The following is a 16485-nucleotide window of genomic DNA, read 5'->3' on the forward strand; positions in this document are numbered from 1 at the left end:
AGGTATGTGAGCAGGTTCGGAGTTACACCTTGAAGCCAGGACCGACAACAATTCATAGACCTCACTGGCATGCCTATCAATCGGCATGAAACAGCGATGGAGAGTATCAGTGATTGGCATGCGAATAAATCGCCAACCCAGCATCAGCGCTGTATCACGCCAGCTTGCAGAAGTCTCCATAAAAGTGACGAGGAGTGCATTGTAGTCCTTCCGATTCCAGACAGCAATGCGATGTAACATTATGCACGAGATGCGCAGGCAGGTCAACTTGCTGCTGCCGGACATTTAGAAGTTTGAAATGACCAATCTCCGGCACGTGTACTGGTGATTTGTCGCACAGTTCTCTTGCTGTGATATTCAGTATGCCCAGTATCACACCCTTTTCCGCGTCAACAAGTTACCCGTTGTTAAGAACCCCTTATCTCCCATGGAGCTTCTCCATTCAATGGATAACTGCCCCAACACTGCGCGGCTGTCCCGTCTCAAGTCTTTCTGCAAAGCCTCCAGCCCTTCCTGTTGCCCCTCTTCTTGCTCAACAAGATACGCAACCTGCAATACGTCTCGCGGGTTGAGTGTTGGTGGCGGCATGTCTGCCCCATCTGGTCGCTCGAAATCCCAATTGAGGGACATTGCTTTGAATGGTGGTTTAGGGTTTAGGCGTGTTTGCTGGACACGTTAGTCGAGTAGGATATACATGAGACGGGTAAGTACCTTGATAACGACAGCTCCGTCTCCAACATTCTCCAGCTGGGCCTCGAGAGCAAACCGAAGCAGGCGGGTCTTGCCGTAGGGCCCTAGTGACTTGTTGTCGACCTCCAGCGGAGCCAGCTCCGATGATTTGGTACGAACGCTGAGACACGGTTGAGCGACAAATTGGTATAACTTGCGGAAAGTCCTCACTCGCCCGCTGGCTGCCTGCAAATCGTTCCCCATCAACGTCTCGGTATAGCTGACGCTGACCGCCAGGATATGGTTGCCCTCCTCTTTTAGGTCAAATCGTACAATCTTCTGTAGTGACTGTCCCTTTTGGAGGCCATCATTCGGGTTTGTATCGGAGGGCTCAAGGTCTAAAGAGGAGACTTGTGACGGTGTTTGCATTTCGGCAACGATTCGGACGGACGTTATCACACGAGATGTATCCTCTGGAAGCTCGTTGTTCGCACTGAGAGTGCAAGCGAACGTTTCGCCGACATATGCGGATCCGAACGTAGGCGGAAGTGTAAGCTATCTTGATCAGCATGCTGGTTCCGAGGCCTGACATCTCATCGGGTAGCGTACACTGGGTGTGAGTATGAATTGGTTGTCAACATTATCGGACGGGAAACTCAGAGACGCTTTGCTGGAGATCTTTGTATTCGCAGCGGGAAGCGGATATTGGTATGATAAAGAGGGTCGTGAGAGGCTGCGAGGTCAGGAGGGGCTGTTGGACGGGCTGGCTGGTGCTTACCGCAACACTGATCTGTCAGATAAGCTAATTACAAGGCGAGAACTTGCATACCTTTAAGAGAGACTGAGTGCGGCTCCTTCGGAGCATCAGCGCCCGAATGAGCACGAGGGCGAGCCATTGTTGATGGATCTGGAGCGCTTCAGGTGGAGAGCTGGACGTTATCGCAGAATTCAAGACAAACCAGACAAACACCGATACTCCATACAAGCCTCCGCATGGATACCTCCCAATCTTGAATACTAGTCTAGATCTGGTTAGCGTCTGTGTTATCGCTCGCCGATAAGAGATGATGTAAATGCTCCTCGACCTTCTCGACTACAATCATACACTAGGCTTCAAAGTCTATGGTGCTTTCCTTTTCAACGTGCTGGCTATATACTATCCTTTACCGATCAAGCTGAGACTTCGAACTTCCTGGGAGGCCGGCTATCATAGCTTGGAAAAAGCGAGCGAAATTCGGAGTCTCGGTTTGCGCCACTACGGAGGAACACTGCTTCCTTCCTCAATTATTTCATCAAGGACAGAAGTCTGCCACCTCACGTCAGTGGTGCAATCAAACCTCAAGATGGCCCGAGTTGCTTCCGCGCGTACGGCCTCGAGCGCTGCACTTGCGCGTTCCTCCAAGAGAAAGCAACAAGATTCAACCATGGCCCCCACCAAGGGCTCGCGCCAGGAGAAGACGCCTGCAAAGACGCCCGTAAAGTCCCCCAGGAAATCAAGGAAAACCGCTGGGGAGATCGCCAATAGCTCGACTGCGCGCTCTACTGGAAGGTCAAGGGCCTCAAAAAGCGAAAACGCAACGGATCCGCCATCTGAGCGTCGCTTGAGGAGATTCCGCGATCATCCTCCGATCAGTTTTCAGCAACGCCTCGAACGGGCGGTCACTCAGCGGTAAGCAATCGACCTGAAACGCTCGTGCCCTTGAACATTTGTGCCTGCTAACAGTACGCTACTAGCATGTTTGTTGTCGGACAAACCGTAGATGGCACAGACGAAGATCCCGAGCTAAAGTTCGATATTGTCGGCTCAACGGGCAACATTTACAAGACGATTATCGGGAAGGTGCCGACCTGCAGCTGCCCAGACGCAACCAAAGGCAATCAATGCAAGCATATTTGCTACGGTAAGATTCTATCATCCCGATATTCTTACGCCCCAATGGATTATTCTTTCATCATTCTATTGTTATCTTTGGCATCGTTATACTTATCACTAATGGCCAATACAGTTCTAGTCAAAGTCCTAAGTGCCCCTTCCCACTTGCAATATCAACTCGCATTCCTATCATCCGTGAGTGGCTCTACCGGAGCTACAAATCGAAAGCTTACGCTTCATCCAGGAAATCCGTGAGATATACGAAAAATCCACACTGCGTCAAGTCAAAGACAAAGTTGAAGACCATGATACGGATGGAAAACGCAAACCGATCGAAGGCGACTGCCCGATCTGTTTTATGGAGTTCGAGCCGAAGGAGGATATTGTCTGGTGTCGTGCAGCGTGCGGGAACAATATCCACAAGACCTGCTTCCAGAAATGGGCCGCTACGTCGAACCAGCAGGGAGTCCGTTGTGTTTACTGGTACGTTTGCGCTTCTGGCCTCAAAGCTCCAGGCCACTACTAAACATCCCCAGTCGCTCTCCCTGGCAAAACCAAGACGCCGACGGCAAAGCCGACGTTACCCTTGATGAACTCGTCAACCAAGGACGAGTCGGAGCAGACGGATACATCAATGTGGCAAGCCAGATGGGCCTATCCGGTGAACGTGGTACGCATCCGTCCCTGTAGAAGCCCCCAGCTCGAACTCATTGCCTCTTTACTAACAATGATCTAGACTCTTCAACGTACTATCAACCCTGGGCGCGCCGGCGCTTGTACTATTCTGGCTGGCGTAGCTACGATGACGACGGCTTCGACTACGATCAATACGCCTAGTCCGGCGTTCGGTATCAAACCACCACACCATCAAAATTTCAGCGCACTTTCATTTTCGGCGTTTAATTCAGAGTTGAATCAGGGTTTCATGGTAATGATAAGGAGCTTGTATTGGGTCTACCTAGGGATCTTTGGTGTTCGGCTACCTCATACCCCACCTAGTTATTCGGAGTTCTTTCGGTTCTTTTAATCGATTCTCGTTGAAATGTGACTCGTGAGTGTAGATTGCGTCGTACGGCGGTTGGGTGAGGCGAGTGGCTCGGTCTAATCTGCAATACGCAGCTCGTAATAATAAGTGAATCAGCCGGCTGCCCTGCGTAGACCTTAAAGGCGCCTTCTCCATGAATCTAATCATAACTCTAGGTCCCTGTCGTACCCCGAGTTCGGTCAATTCCCCGAACTCCATAGCTTCCTGTTATGCGTCTCTATGGTGGTGATAGATGCAGTGCTGTAATGACGGGCCCAGAAACTCAAGGGGTGGAAGCTCGTGCAGACGTCCTGCGCAGGTATTCAACCACCCGTTCGAAGACACGTGGTTAATCAGTAACAATACAAGTTAAGCCTGCGCACAACACCATGCATGTGACAGTCTGGTTATGGCAACCGAGAGTCATTGCCCCAGGCACTGAACGTCCAAACGTGCTCGGGAGATCGGAATCAGGTTTTTCTTCAATCATCCAAGCGCATGAAACTACTTCAACCACCATCGTTGAGGACCCGTCTTCTCTTCACAACAGCCACACTGATGCCCTCTTCACCCGTCATCCAGGATGGCATACGCTCTGCATCCACGATACCGAGCTCGGCGAGCTTGCGGATACCGGATATAACATCCGTGCCGGTAAATGTGAGAGCAAGGGCAGGACGGGAAACATCATCTTCGTCGTCGTCCGCATTCGAATCCACGCCTGGAAGATCGAGAAGTCGGGCATCAAGACGATCGAGAGGTGCAGCTGATAGTGAAGTCCCAGAAATACCGAAGCGCGATTGAACAGTTCGTTTGCGTTTTTTAGCCGTGCGCGGGTCTGTTTCGAGGTCTCTGGCTCGGCGGGAAGGGACGTTTTGTTGAGAGGCTGGCTCCTCGGCGTCATTTTCCTTGTCGGTATCTGCAGATTTGTTTTCCTTCTCTTGGTCGGGTTGAGAATACGTGGTTTGCTTCTGGTGTTCTTCCGGTGATATAGTATTGGATGGTCGCGGGTCTAGCGGACTCCCCTCGAGTACGGCGTCGGCGAAAATGCTGAATGCGCCGTTTGCCTTGTTCGAGCGGCCGGGGCCACGGAGAGCAAGTAGCGCCTGGAGATTCTTTGCTGTGAGAGAGGTCGATTTGAGGGCGTAACGTTGGTGAGGGAGGGAGAGGGCTTTCGGAACGGCATCTCGGACGATGCGCTGCAGGGTCCGCGCGTCTGTCGCGACCGCGGTGCCAGCGGTTGCTTTAGATCCGGTGGTAGAAGCTAGAGATGTGTATACGTAAGGGCAGCTGTCTGGAAATGCAACGTACATGACCCGCGATGAGTCGGTGAGGGTGTCCGGGGCCTGGCGCGGATTCTGGTATGGCGAGTGTGTGACGAAAATGCGGAGGAAGGTGAGTGGGTGAGTTGTAGAGCGGGCGAGGTAGAAGTGCGCTTTCACGAGCGGCGAGATTTGCTCTTGGAGTTTACTGAGGAATGTAGAGGCGTGAATGCGCGGTATGCAGGCTGAGATGTCTGCGATGGAGGTGTCTCCCGCCTCAGTGCTTGAGACGCCGATGCGCGTGAGTTCTAGCGCCGTCCATCGCAAGCTCGCCGGGTGGTCATCTATGTATCGGAGATCGATCATCGCGACCTGTCGCAGAGTAATGCCATGCCTCCAATCTCCATCTAATATGCGATCGACCACCTCTCGTTTCCCGCCCTTTCGAAATTGTAGCTCTTGGTAGGCATTGCGCACGTCGTTGAGGGTGCGCTCAGCCGGGTACGGGCGTAAACCTTCGTCATCGGGGGCTTCTTCCTCATCTGCTTCCAAGAAAGGAGGAAACTGCTGTACATTCCGGTCGTCTAGCCATTGAAAGACAAGATCTAGCAGCGATTGGCGGGGCAGTTTTCCCAATGTCTTCACGAGCGAAGGGGTGGTGGAGGGGATGCGGAGATTGTTTGGGAGACTGGCGGTTGTCGGCGCGCGGATTGATTTTGGACGCGGCATTGTCAATTGTTGAGGCGTTTACAATTCATATTCGTACAGCGTCAATCTTCCTTGCATTCGTTGAAAAGATGAAATGCCGGCGGCTGTTTGTTTTGGAATCGTTCAGAGCCGCCAAGCATCAGACGCTGGGTCACGTGGTGATAAGGGCGCTTGATGCCTCAAAAGCCTCTATCTACAATAAGCCTACGAAACATCAGGAATACCACAAAACTGCGAAAGGAGTCATCTGCAGGAGGTGCAGAGTCAAGCTACAGATGGCAACATACTCAACTCCTCTTTGCCTTCTATTGTGCAGCCCTGAGATGTCGTGCTTAGTCCTTGAACCGGCGCAACTAATCAATCAGATAATACCTTCTTCTAATCAAGTCTCCACCGCTTGCATGCGCGTCTCAAGGTCTAACGATGCATGAATACCTTATGACCGTGGTGCAATTGAGATGCTTTATGAGCCATCGCTCGCATCTCGCAGGTTTTACAAAGTTCGAAGCACACCATATGGTGGATGCGGGGAAGAGCTCCTTCAAGACGAAGTCGCTGCAGTTGTAGATATTCATCGCAAACCGCGCCAGCGATAAAACATAAGGCCAGCCTCAGCCAACCAGGAAGCTCGAGGGAGAGGACTGAACGCAAGGCTGGCCAACAAGGGGCGATCGGAGACAGGCATTACGAGCAGGGGTCGATCCTCCAGGAGCCTATGGACATATGATGAATCCTGACGATGTGCATCACAGTACCAGAATTGGTGCAACAATATGCTGAGCCCTTGATGTTGAGGAGTAGTAGTGTTCGCGTCGCGAAATTGCTCTGTTCACCCAGCGGGTCAAGGAGGGAAAAACCGGATGCAGGCTTGGGTTCAGCGGTTCAGCCCCGGCCCATGGTTGGAGATGCCGGCTTCGGAACCGGTGGCAAGCGACTCCAATTCTAGGCCAGGGACAAAGAAGATTCACGGTCGAGCGAGACGGCTTGAGGTATCTGTAATGGCAAACTGAAGAACAAGATCAGGAGATCTATATGTAGGCTCTTTTGAACTACTACTATCAAAAGATTAAGAAAAAGCAACGAGAAAGGTACCAGCAGTGGATGTATGCGCTCCGTAGCGGAGCGGAGGGAGCCCGGAAATCGGTCGGGATTTGCTGCCACGATTTCTAAGCATTCATCCCACCCCACACTCTTACCTCAATGCGACGCAAAATCTCCCGTCCCTCGTCTCCGACTCACCCACTCTGGATCCCCTCTTCTTCTCACTCTTTCCCACTTTCTCTCCCGTCTCCATCTTCAACGTTGAACCTCGACCCCGGCCTCCACGATCCGCCAACTCATCGACACCGCGATTTAGAACGACTGCGTTCTCGACGACTCGCCGCCGGCACTACACGCCGTGCCCCTCCAGTCGTCATTACACTTGCGAAGGGAATTCTTGAGATATCGAACAAGATCAGGGTTTTGGTGGAATACGCTATTTGAGGCCGATACGCCTCACGCTTCACCATGGCTGAATACAATGGCCGCCGGGCGCCCAACTTCTCGCAATACCTGAACGACCTGAATGCCATTCCCTCGCCCTACGATGTCGCGGTGCAACAGCAGCAGCAGGATGAGTTCAACCTTGACCACGACCTATCGCTTTTCACCAACACGGAGTTTTTCGATTTTGACCTAAATCTTCCGTCGTTCGAACCAGTCGAGGAGAACAAGCGCAATGGGAACCAAAATCCTGACATGGAATTTTTGGATATTCTGGGTGGTGGTGAGTACCGGATTTCCTACATGGCTTCTCTGTGTTCGATATCGAGCGTTCTGGATGGCCCTGTCAAATGAACCATGGAAGCTTTTCCAAGGGTTCTCTTTGGCTTGTTCATCCAGTTCCCAGATTTTTCATGCTTTCTTTGATGGCGTTCGGACGTCTGTCCATTTTGGTACTGAGCTTGGGCTGGCGGCTTTGATGACTGGTCCCTGCACGAGGCGCGCCATCCGCCATCACACGCTTTCGCAATCTATGCTGGTCACTATTGGTGCTTTCCTCTGTGGATCGCTCGAGTGTGCGCCAATCTAGATTAGCGCGCCAGGGCTGCTGCAAGCTCAGGCACTTTGGCGATATCGCGAATATGGCCCGTTATGGCGTCATTTCACGTGATACTGTCTTGGCTTGTTGAGCCTCGATGTACTCATGCATGACCTTCGCGTTCTCATTTTATGCATTTGCAAGCCACTGGCAGGCCACTTGCGCAGCGATGTGACATCCGCTAATTGGCCTCAGATGGGTTTGGCAACGTCAACGACTATGCCCCTCAGATGAACTCCATGAACAACCAACCCATGCCCGTGCAGAATACTCAGTTCCACGCCGTACCGCAATCGCAAATTCCGAGCGCGCTGCCCAACGTTCACCCCCAGGTAAATCAGCCTGCTACCTCGCCGACTTCGGCCTCCCCATCCCAATCGTCCGTTGTCGCCCCAAGTCCTTCGAGCGTTACATCCCCCGCAGCCCCCGCTCCCGGCCCTAAGCGCAAGAATACCCAGAAGACTGCGCCCATCAGTGTCGAGGAGTCTGCGCGGGTTGCCGCCGATGAGGACAAGCGCCGCCGCAACACTGCCGCCAGTGCCCGCTTCCGAGTCAAGAAGAAGATGCGCGAGCAAGCCCTAGAGAAAACCGTGAAGGACACAACGGAGAAGAATGCTGCGCTGGAAGCTCGCGTCACCGCCCTTGAGCTCGAGAACCAATGGCTCAAGAACCTGATCACCGAGAAGAACGGCAAGTCCGCGGAGGAAGGCAGGAAAGCCGAAAACGACATCACGGATATGTTCAAAAAGTTTCTTGCTGCACAGAAGACCGAGGGCGAGCGAAGTAATGGCAACTCCAAGATCGGCGTCGGCACTTTTTAGGTTCCACCTAAATTGAAGTTGAGCGCTGATTTTTTGTCTTCTGTTGTATATCTTGATCTCTATGTTTATATCTCTTTGCTTTTAATGAGAGGCGTCTCATGGTGAACGGATGGGATGATTGGTGGGTCGGTGATGATTACGTTAATATACGCAGACACGTATGATGTCTAAATCTGATTCTTCATGTTCATCTCAGCCGATCAGCCAGACTGGTTCAAAACCTGGACCGCCTGGTGTGCGCACGATCCCCATGCCACCTGTTTCTGTAGCCACGCCATTTGTAACGCAGATCCCATTAGCGTGACGATCAAAGCAGGTGATCTTCTAATATGCAGGCCAGAAGTGTATGCCCAGCAGGCTATCCAGGTCGCGAATGACTCGCAAAGCTTTCGGTCTTCCAGCCGAATTTCAAACGCGCATACCCCACGAACGCTCTAAGCTCTAGCAACAATGATAAACCCCTTGACAACCCCCGTCCTTGCCCACCACCCAAACAGCTTCCCAGCGCCTCCATACTTCTTCATCCCCTTGCTCCCACCCAACCCGTACGCCTTCAACACCTCTTCTCGGGAATTGATATACCCTGCAATCCCGTGGAATACGTCATCCGATATATCTCTAAAGATGATTTTCGATAGATCGTATCCTGCATCAACCAGGAGTGCGGTGTACTCGTCCTGCGTGAGGAAGTTCGTATAGGGTGTCCCGGCAAATAGGCACAGGATCCGGAGGAGGAGGCGCGCCCAGAATGAGGGCTTGGGGGTTGGAAGTAAAAGATCAAAGGCCATTATAGAGGCGTGCAGCGTAGAGTGAGTATATTTGAAGAGAGGGGCGCGGGAGGGAGAGAAGTGGTAAAGGGTGTCAAGGGCTAAGAGCCAGTTCTCTTCTGTTTCGTGGGAAGGCGGAGCGGCGGACAGGGACGTTTTCAGCTTGGTGTCCCAGGATAATGGATTCGCGGCGTCTGCGCAAAATATTTGAGCCCGCAAGTTTGATTGCGAGTGCTTGCTGCTCTCTATCCGTTGCTTCGCGAACTGGGCCTGGACAGGGATAGAAGTGATGCCGACGTAGGAATCGAATAACGGCGCCGTCATGTCCTTGATATTCCCATCAAGATCCGAATTGTCATTTGCAGCTACTCCGCCGTGCATTCTCCGTTTGTATCCCAGAATCCGCACAGATTGATCTCCGCACCCGATCCCAACGTCCAGCAATCGAAGCCTTTTCTCCGTCGAATGTGAAGTTGCATCGCCATTCTCGTCTAGTAGTGATGCTGTAATCAGGACTTGGTCTAGGAGGGCGGCACAAGCGGTGGGGAAGTCGGTTGTGTCCTGTTCTCAGTCAGGTCTCTTTCGTCGCCGTGGCTTCGGGAATGCGTCGGTCAAGACTGAATCGCGGGGTGGCATAGGGGAAGAACCTTCCAATAGCCGAGATTCATCCACATAGACGGCGGTGGGACGGGGAGATTGAGAGCCGCATGATCGAGTCCGTAGAGGGATGAGGTTTCGTTCGAGGTCTTGGACTTGCGGAGAAAGGAGAGAAGGTGCATTGCGGAGTTTATCTTCGGCGGTGTAGGAAAGAGGCGACTCTGAACTTTGAAGCAATCTATTGCGCACGGATCATCATCAATACCAATGACAGAATCTCAGGCGAAAATGAAAGATTTCCTCCAACTACTGCGGATTGGGTGGGTGTTCAAGAATTATGCGGGGAAAGCGGAAATATATCTGGGCGGGATGTCGCCGCTTTTAGGCACCGCTATCAAAAACTTGGCGAGCAACATCTTATGCTTGCTCCCCTCTACACCTCCGGGATGAGCACGCCAGATGTTCCGACTTCCCGCTACACGTGTCTACAGTGAGTATCACATACCGGTGGTGGGGTTGTTCCAGTTCAGAAGTTTCGTCGGAAAAAGTGCGAACACTGCTTTCAATACAGAATGCTGAGGGCGTTAGAGTTCTTGCGGCATCAAGCATCGACACCGTGACTAGCCACGAGTTTGACGTTACGGATGCCCTCGAATTGCCAGCTTGATCCTGGAAATATCCGAGCGGTGGTGGTACCGAGTAATGGAGCACAGCATTTTAGTGGTTTGATGCCTGGGGTAGTAGGTACAGAATTCCCAACTCCGAACACGGTCATATGCGTATTAACCCGCTACTAGTCTTGAATGAGCCTGCTGCTTATTGTTCCTTCTCTCAATGTGTCCTCTTAGGTTTTCGGATACCCTGCCTCCAGGAATCAATCCGGGCTCTGCTGGATCTCCTAACAGTTCCCACACCGGGACGACGCCCACCCACGGAGGGTTCTCATTGTCCGGCCCGTCGACTTCTCTGTCTCTTGGTTGAATTCCGGGTGGACCAGTGCGAGTTTTGACGGACAAACTATCGATGCTGACCTTGATCACGGAGACCAAACTGATCTGGTACGAAGCCACTGGGTTTACTTCCTCCCATCGGTTGGGCACAATATGATTGGTGACAGCACGCATCACGATGCGCTTGATGGCCTTGCTTTTGACCAGGGTGCATGTTCCATGAATTACCGCCGAGCGGTAGTTGAACGTATGGCCGTTAGGGGCCGAGGAGAGCACAAGACCATCGACTGGGAAGAATTAGCATTTGTTGGAATGGATTCGGAGAGACGTTACCTTTTGTGGCTACGATGCACACTTTGACCGGTTCCAAGCTAGCCTCCCTCGCTAACTCTACTATCCTGGTACCTGGATGCCCATGCAGGTATACGACAGTATTACCTTCCTCAAGCAGGGGTGCAGGACCATGCTCTAAGCCATCGGCTTCTTCGGCTTCTTCTTTCATCACCAACGCAATCATGGGCAGGCATTGTGGAAGACCTTTATCGACGTAGGATACATGGGCTGTAAAACAGTCGTCAAACACAGCCTTCGCGGATTCAATGTCATAGGTTCCGCGTTGTGTATGTCTGCGAAGTGATGCCGGCTCCATTTTCCTATTAATCAAGCCGGGCCATTTTACGTGAGTGATGAAGGGCCTTTGTACCATGATCAAGCTTGATGCATGGAAGGATCGCCTTGGCGACTCCAAATCGGACATTGCGGAGGCTATTTGATAGCATAAAGCGGGGATCCTTCGTGCTATCTGCACCATTACTTCCTTAGAGATAAGAACATTGATCAACCTGATAGCTTAAACTGACCCGCACCAACTGTTCTCGATTGCTTCTTGCTCAGATTCCGAGCATACCGCAAGCGTAACCAGGATAGCATCATGGCCCGATCTCGCAAGGGTTGCAAGGACTGCAAGCAGGCCAAGATCAAATGCGACGAGGTGCATCCGTCATGTGGGACTTGCGCTCGTCGACGCCGCCGGTGCAGCGGATACTCTGTTTGCGAAGGCCCATCTAGACGCCCCAGTGCTTCGCTCGACTTGGGTGCGACGAACCACCGAACGTCTGTCGACTTGAGTCAGCGCATGGCCCTTCAACGGGCACTAAGCGAACTACCTGTAGGGTACGAAAGAATGATGGAAGAGATTCCCACGGGCACTTGGCTCATTGATGCGCCGGGCTGGAGGAATAGCACCGATGATTACATGAGATCAATGATTATGGAAGCTTCAACCAAATCGCGGTATTCACTGAAAGGACCCGCACCGATTTGTTTGAGCGAGATCCTCGCGGCGGATAGACCACTGATCGAGGTCTACTTCATGAGACACCCTTCAGAGATGGTGATGAGCGACGACTCATTCATCCGCGAGATGAACGGCGCCGTCATTTCCCTTCTGCAGCACAGTCCTACAGCAGTGGGCGATGCGTTAGCTGCAATAGGAGAGAACTATCTCAAAGAAGCCGTGGACTCTGCCCTGGTGTCAAATCGCAAGGTACGCCTTGTCAGTCGCTTAAGGTTGGTTAGTGAGGAAGAAAATGGCCCAGAGCTGGGACTGATGCTTTTACTTGCTCTTTGCGGTGTCGAGGTATGCTGGAACCGGATACATGTATTGCTACCCCGCTGACGAGGTTGACAGCTCGTGGACCCCCAATCGGACGGCAGTGGAGCTGTACTGTCTGCACTTATTGACAATGTCGCCATGATTCTGGCTTTTCACACTCAGGAGAAAAACGCGCTGAGCGGCATGGCCAAGTATTTTGTTAGAGGGGTGGCCCGGCAAGATCTCCTGATTTCACTCTCACAAATGAAGCGCACCAAGATCGACTCGTCAGTCTGGCTTGATGATTACGCCATGTCTCACGCTGATCGGCTGATGGGGCTTACGGCTTCCTTATCTCCGATTCTTTCGAGGCTCGCCGGCCTCGCTGAAGACATGAAATCCAGGGAATGCAGGCTCATTGAGCCTTATAGCTTTGCGACGGAGCGCAATGACCTACTTGAAAGGGAAGCCTCCATAAAGGCACAATTAGAGAGCTGGCATCCCATACGGGATCGTTCTTTGTCAATGCAAATGTCGCGGAAGCTTCTGCTTCATGCATACACGTGGAGAGCAGCCGCACTGCTCTATTTGTTCCGCCTATTCAACCGCCCAGGAATCTCGACGCAAGCGGATATGGAAGCCCTGAGCATGGCGTACGAGGCCATGGCTCACATTTCTGGGTCGCCTCAAGATATGAAACTCTCGCTCTGGCCACTTTTCATTGCGGCATGCGAATTAGAGAAGTTGGAGGACCGGAGTCATGCGACCCGGCTGTTTGACGATATTTGTTACGCTCGGCCTATAATGACTGCAAGGCGCACCAGGTCCTTTTGTGTTGACCAGATCTGGCCAGCTCGAGATGCTGGAGAGAACTGGGACTGGATGTGTTGGCCAAATGCGCCTATACCATTATAATAGCATCTAAAGACTACGTCTTTCCTGACATCTCCACTCCTCCAGCTTGAGTAATTTGTGGACCGTGGTCATGTGTGGTGTGTTCACTCCGAGTTCTTGAGCCTTCTTCAATGCGTTTCCCAAGATCACCTCCAGCTCCATTGGCCGCCCGTTTTCCAAATCGAGCAGCATACTCGGTCGATAGTCGCAGTCATCCGGCAATCGATACGCCATCCACTGCACAATTGACTCTGGCATAGGATGACCGGCCGCTTTTGAAATGTTCCAAATCTCCCACATCATCGGCACAAGCATGGATTCTCTCCCTTTACTTCTCTGCAGCTCGCCGACATCCATTCTCATCAGTGCACAGACAGTATTGAATGTTCCGTTCCACAATAGTTTCTCCCATCTCGCAACCTGGATATCCTCAACCATTTCACACACGCTAGCACCCCCACTGAGGTACATATCGACAAACTCCCTGGCTTTTTCGATGCTTGTTGAATCGTCGACGCCCGTGTGGAGGTGCGGACCCATCTTGGACACATCCTTGCCGACTTGTACCACCATATTGGGCTCCTGGATCGAGCTCCCGATATGGCTAACGCTGCTCATTACCACGTTTCCCGGCCAGGCCTTGATTATTTCCTCCTCGATTCCCATTCCGTTCTGGATCATGACCACTGTTGTTCTTCCTGGCGTCATTACGGGAGCTATCATGCCCACGACAGGGTTCAAGTTCGGTAACTGCTTTGTGCATACGACGACGTAGTCGTATGTTACCTGGTCTCCATTTTCATCTGTTGCAGCGTCGGCAGCAGAGCGCACTATGCGATGAGGTTTCCACCCTGAAAGCTTCCCGTGGTCAACGGAATCGACATCCCATCCGTGCTGGGAGACATAGCTGTATTTCGATCGGAGGACGCAGGTAAGGTGGGCCCGGCCGGATTTTGCGAGAACAACGGATGCAATTGTGCCAACTCCGCCGGAGCCTATGAGGCAGACTTGATAGTGCCGTTGCGATCGACCTTCCGAATCCATGGCTGTGTAAGCTTTGGTTTGCCGCAAGCCATTGACAAGCAAAGATCATTTGACCCATTTGTCCTATCGTGATAGCCTCCGGTTTATACACAACATTATGTGGAGTCGTTCCTGTACCCCAGACGGGCCAGACCTGAGATACGTTGTGGGCCGAGCGGGGTCTGCGATAGCATAGATAAGGAGAGCAAGAATTACTGGCTGTGAAGCCTGTGATAATCATTGTTGCTACGATTCGGCATTATTCTTGATCTATGCTATCTTGGTCTCGTTCAACACCCTATCCAGCTCCTCGGCATACCTGAGCAAAGCCGCGTCTTGCAGCCTCGGGGCAACGATTTGCAGGGAGACTGGCGCCCCAGCCATGAGCTCCGGGTCGTCTACCATTATTAGCCCTAAGGAACACTTTTCACCTGTTACCGGACTTACACAATGCCTGGACTCTTTGGTCCAAGTCGTGTTTTGGCTCGAATGCGTTGTCCCTGGGGTCCAGTTGCGGATCCGCCTTCGTGAACGGAATGATTATCGCAGGATACTGAAACCGTTGTTAGTGAGCACCATATGGTATGGAAAGACAACCTCACATCCACAGCATTCCATGAAACTGTGTATAGCTCCGAAGTGCAATGTTCCGGAGGAATCGGGGTGTGCGGTGCAGCAGGCGCAATAAGCAAGTCAATACCCAGTTGTTGCCATGCATCCAGCATCTCCTTCTGCATTTGCCCCTTTTTAGTATTCCACTGCCACATCTCCTCGTGCATCTTTCTGGGCATGTCGAAGAAGCCAAACTTGGTCACTGAGGGTACAACCGGTTCACCTGCCTTGGCCAGTTCTCGCCGCGCGTATGAAGCCCCATCAACGGTGAATAACTGACTGCTGATTTCTCTTAACTCGGCAAAGTCTGGGCAGACGGGAGTGAAGTCTCTGACTTCGTAGCCGGCAACTTCAACTTTGAGCTGAGCCTCGTGGAGGGCGCGGCGGACGGGCGGGTGAGGTGTGACGCCCGACTCGTGGAGGATACCGACGATAGGCTTTTTGGTCGTGAGTACAGGATCCGGAGACTCCATAATGCCATGTATAACGGCTGGGTCAAATAGCCATGGTTTACCCTTGCGAACAGCTTCAGTGAGCAACCTGAGATCTCGAACTGAGTGTCCAATGGGCCCTAGGACAGCAGGAATGCCGGTATTGACACCGGTCCAGCCTGAGGCGGCGTATCCGATGAAGGGAAGGATACCAACTGAAGGTTTGTAGCCATACACGCTGTTGAACGCGGCGGGAAGTCTACACATACACAATCAATAATTTGTTATTGCCACTGTCAAAGACTCTGTGAACGTACCTGATGGATCCTCCCACATCAGTGCCAATACCTAATGCATTTCCCCTGAAAGCGGAGAGCGCCCCTTCGCCGCCACTGCTCCCGCCACACGACAGGTGCTTGACGATGGGGTTCTTTGTGCGCCCAAAGACATTGTTCTCGCACTCGGCTACGAGCATCGTCTGTGGGACGTTGGTCTTCGCAATGACGACTGCACCGGCGTCCTCGACCAGCTGGATGATGGGGGTGGTCGTGGTGGAAGGGTCGAAACAGCGCGAAATGTACCCGTTGGATGCATCGTATCCTTTGACGTGGAAGCACTCCTATCACAAAGATGCATTAGCTTTACCGCTTGGAGGGATAGATCCGACGACGTACTTTGAAAGTCATCGGCAAACCATGTAGAGGGCCCACCGTCTTTCCACCCGTTCTCTCGAAGTACTCATCCAGCTTTTTCGCCTTGTCGATTGCATCGCTGAAACAGATTTCCGTCAACGCTTGACAAAGCTGCTGGCAGATTGCAGCACGCTTGCAGAATGCCGTCACCGTTTCAACGGCCGTGTACGTGCCCTTGGCAACCTCTGCGGCGAGCGAGGTTGCATCGTACTTTTCGCCTGTGATTTCAAGCTCTCTTTCGGAGAGGATCCCCGATGTAATGGCGGTTGGCCGTACATCCACTTCGTCTTTCGCCGGGTACTGCGATGCCTGCAGTCTCCAGGACGAAGGAATCCTCGACAACTGCTCAGCGCGCTTTTCGTCTCGAATGGCTTGCCATGATTTGGCAGGCGGAGGGAACTGTGATTGTGGCATGGGAACGATCGTCTCAGTAACGCTGACAGAGGCCATTATGATTTGGATTGCTCTGAGTGTCTATGTTAACA

General features: G+C 52.3%; 9 protein-coding genes across 9 annotated transcripts; 3 read left to right on the plus strand and 6 right to left on the minus strand.

The window, feature by feature from the left end:
• Positions 1-372: 372 nt before the first annotated feature.
• DSM5745_11011 (trafficking protein particle complex subunit 13) lies at positions 373-1565 on the minus strand (the record flags this gene model as incomplete). The annotated part of the gene is made up of 3 exons (XM_026753027.1): positions 373-666; positions 712-1142; positions 1499-1565. The coding sequence occupies 3 exons, from the start codon at positions 1563-1565 to the stop codon at positions 373-375; spliced, it is 792 nt and encodes a 263-aa protein (XP_026598350.1).
• Positions 1566-2012: 447 nt separating this feature from the next.
• On the plus strand, positions 2013-3379 carry DSM5745_11012 (RING finger protein; the record flags this gene model as incomplete). Its single annotated transcript, XM_026753028.1, has 6 exons — positions 2013-2338; positions 2404-2570; positions 2676-2737; positions 2787-3025; positions 3079-3212; positions 3279-3379. 6 exons carry the CDS (start codon positions 2013-2015, stop codon positions 3377-3379), a joined length of 1029 nt encoding a protein of 342 aa, XP_026598351.1.
• A 696-nt stretch (positions 3380-4075) lies between these two features.
• On the minus strand, positions 4076-5557 carry DSM5745_11013 (CENP-N/CHL4 family protein; the record flags this gene model as incomplete). The annotated part of the gene is made up of 1 exon (XM_026753029.1): positions 4076-5557. The coding sequence occupies one exon, from the start codon at positions 5555-5557 to the stop codon at positions 4076-4078; it is 1482 nt and encodes a 493-aa protein (XP_026598352.1).
• A 1488-nt stretch (positions 5558-7045) lies between these two features.
• On the plus strand, positions 7046-8440 carry DSM5745_11014 (putative bZIP transcription factor (MetR); the record flags this gene model as incomplete). Its single annotated transcript, XM_026753030.1, has 2 exons — positions 7046-7304; positions 7815-8440. 2 exons carry the CDS (start codon positions 7046-7048, stop codon positions 8438-8440), a joined length of 885 nt encoding a protein of 294 aa, XP_026598353.1.
• Positions 8441-8874: 434 nt separating this feature from the next.
• Positions 8875-9986, minus strand: DSM5745_11015 (uncharacterized protein; the record flags this gene model as incomplete). Its single annotated transcript, XM_026753031.1, has 2 exons — positions 8875-9768; positions 9855-9986. 2 exons carry the CDS (start codon positions 9984-9986, stop codon positions 8875-8877), a joined length of 1026 nt encoding a protein of 341 aa, XP_026598354.1.
• A 600-nt stretch (positions 9987-10586) lies between these two features.
• On the minus strand, positions 10587-11403 carry DSM5745_11016 (pyridoxamine 5'-phosphate oxidase family protein; the record flags this gene model as incomplete). The annotated part of the gene is made up of 2 exons (XM_026753032.1): positions 10587-11041; positions 11088-11403. 2 exons carry the CDS (start codon positions 11401-11403, stop codon positions 10587-10589), a joined length of 771 nt encoding a protein of 256 aa, XP_026598355.1.
• A 282-nt stretch (positions 11404-11685) lies between these two features.
• DSM5745_11017 (Zn(II)2Cys6 transcription factor domain-containing protein) lies at positions 11686-12682 on the plus strand (the record flags this gene model as incomplete). The annotated part of the gene is made up of 3 exons (XM_026753033.1): positions 11686-12393; positions 12445-12560; positions 12619-12682. 3 exons carry the CDS (start codon positions 11686-11688, stop codon positions 12680-12682), a joined length of 888 nt encoding a protein of 295 aa, XP_026598356.1.
• A 587-nt stretch (positions 12683-13269) lies between these two features.
• DSM5745_11018 (ketopantoate reductase family protein) lies at positions 13270-14286 on the minus strand (the record flags this gene model as incomplete). Its single annotated transcript, XM_026753034.1, has 1 exon — positions 13270-14286. One exon carries the CDS (start codon positions 14284-14286, stop codon positions 13270-13272), a length of 1017 nt encoding a protein of 338 aa, XP_026598357.1.
• Positions 14287-14535: 249 nt separating this feature from the next.
• On the minus strand, positions 14536-16450 carry DSM5745_11019 (Amidase; the record flags this gene model as incomplete). The annotated part of the gene is made up of 5 exons (XM_026753035.1): positions 14536-14663; positions 14713-14818; positions 14868-15567; positions 15626-15927; positions 15983-16450. The coding sequence occupies 5 exons, from the start codon at positions 16448-16450 to the stop codon at positions 14536-14538; spliced, it is 1704 nt and encodes a 567-aa protein (XP_026598358.1).
• Between the last annotated feature and the right edge of the window lie 35 nt (positions 16451-16485).

The sequence above is a fragment of the Aspergillus mulundensis genome, assembly GCF_003369625.1.
Source record: "Aspergillus mulundensis strain DSM 5745 chromosome Unknown scaffold_18, whole genome shotgun sequence".
Lineage (NCBI taxonomy): Eukaryota > Fungi > Ascomycota > Eurotiomycetes > Eurotiales > Aspergillaceae > Aspergillus > Aspergillus mulundensis.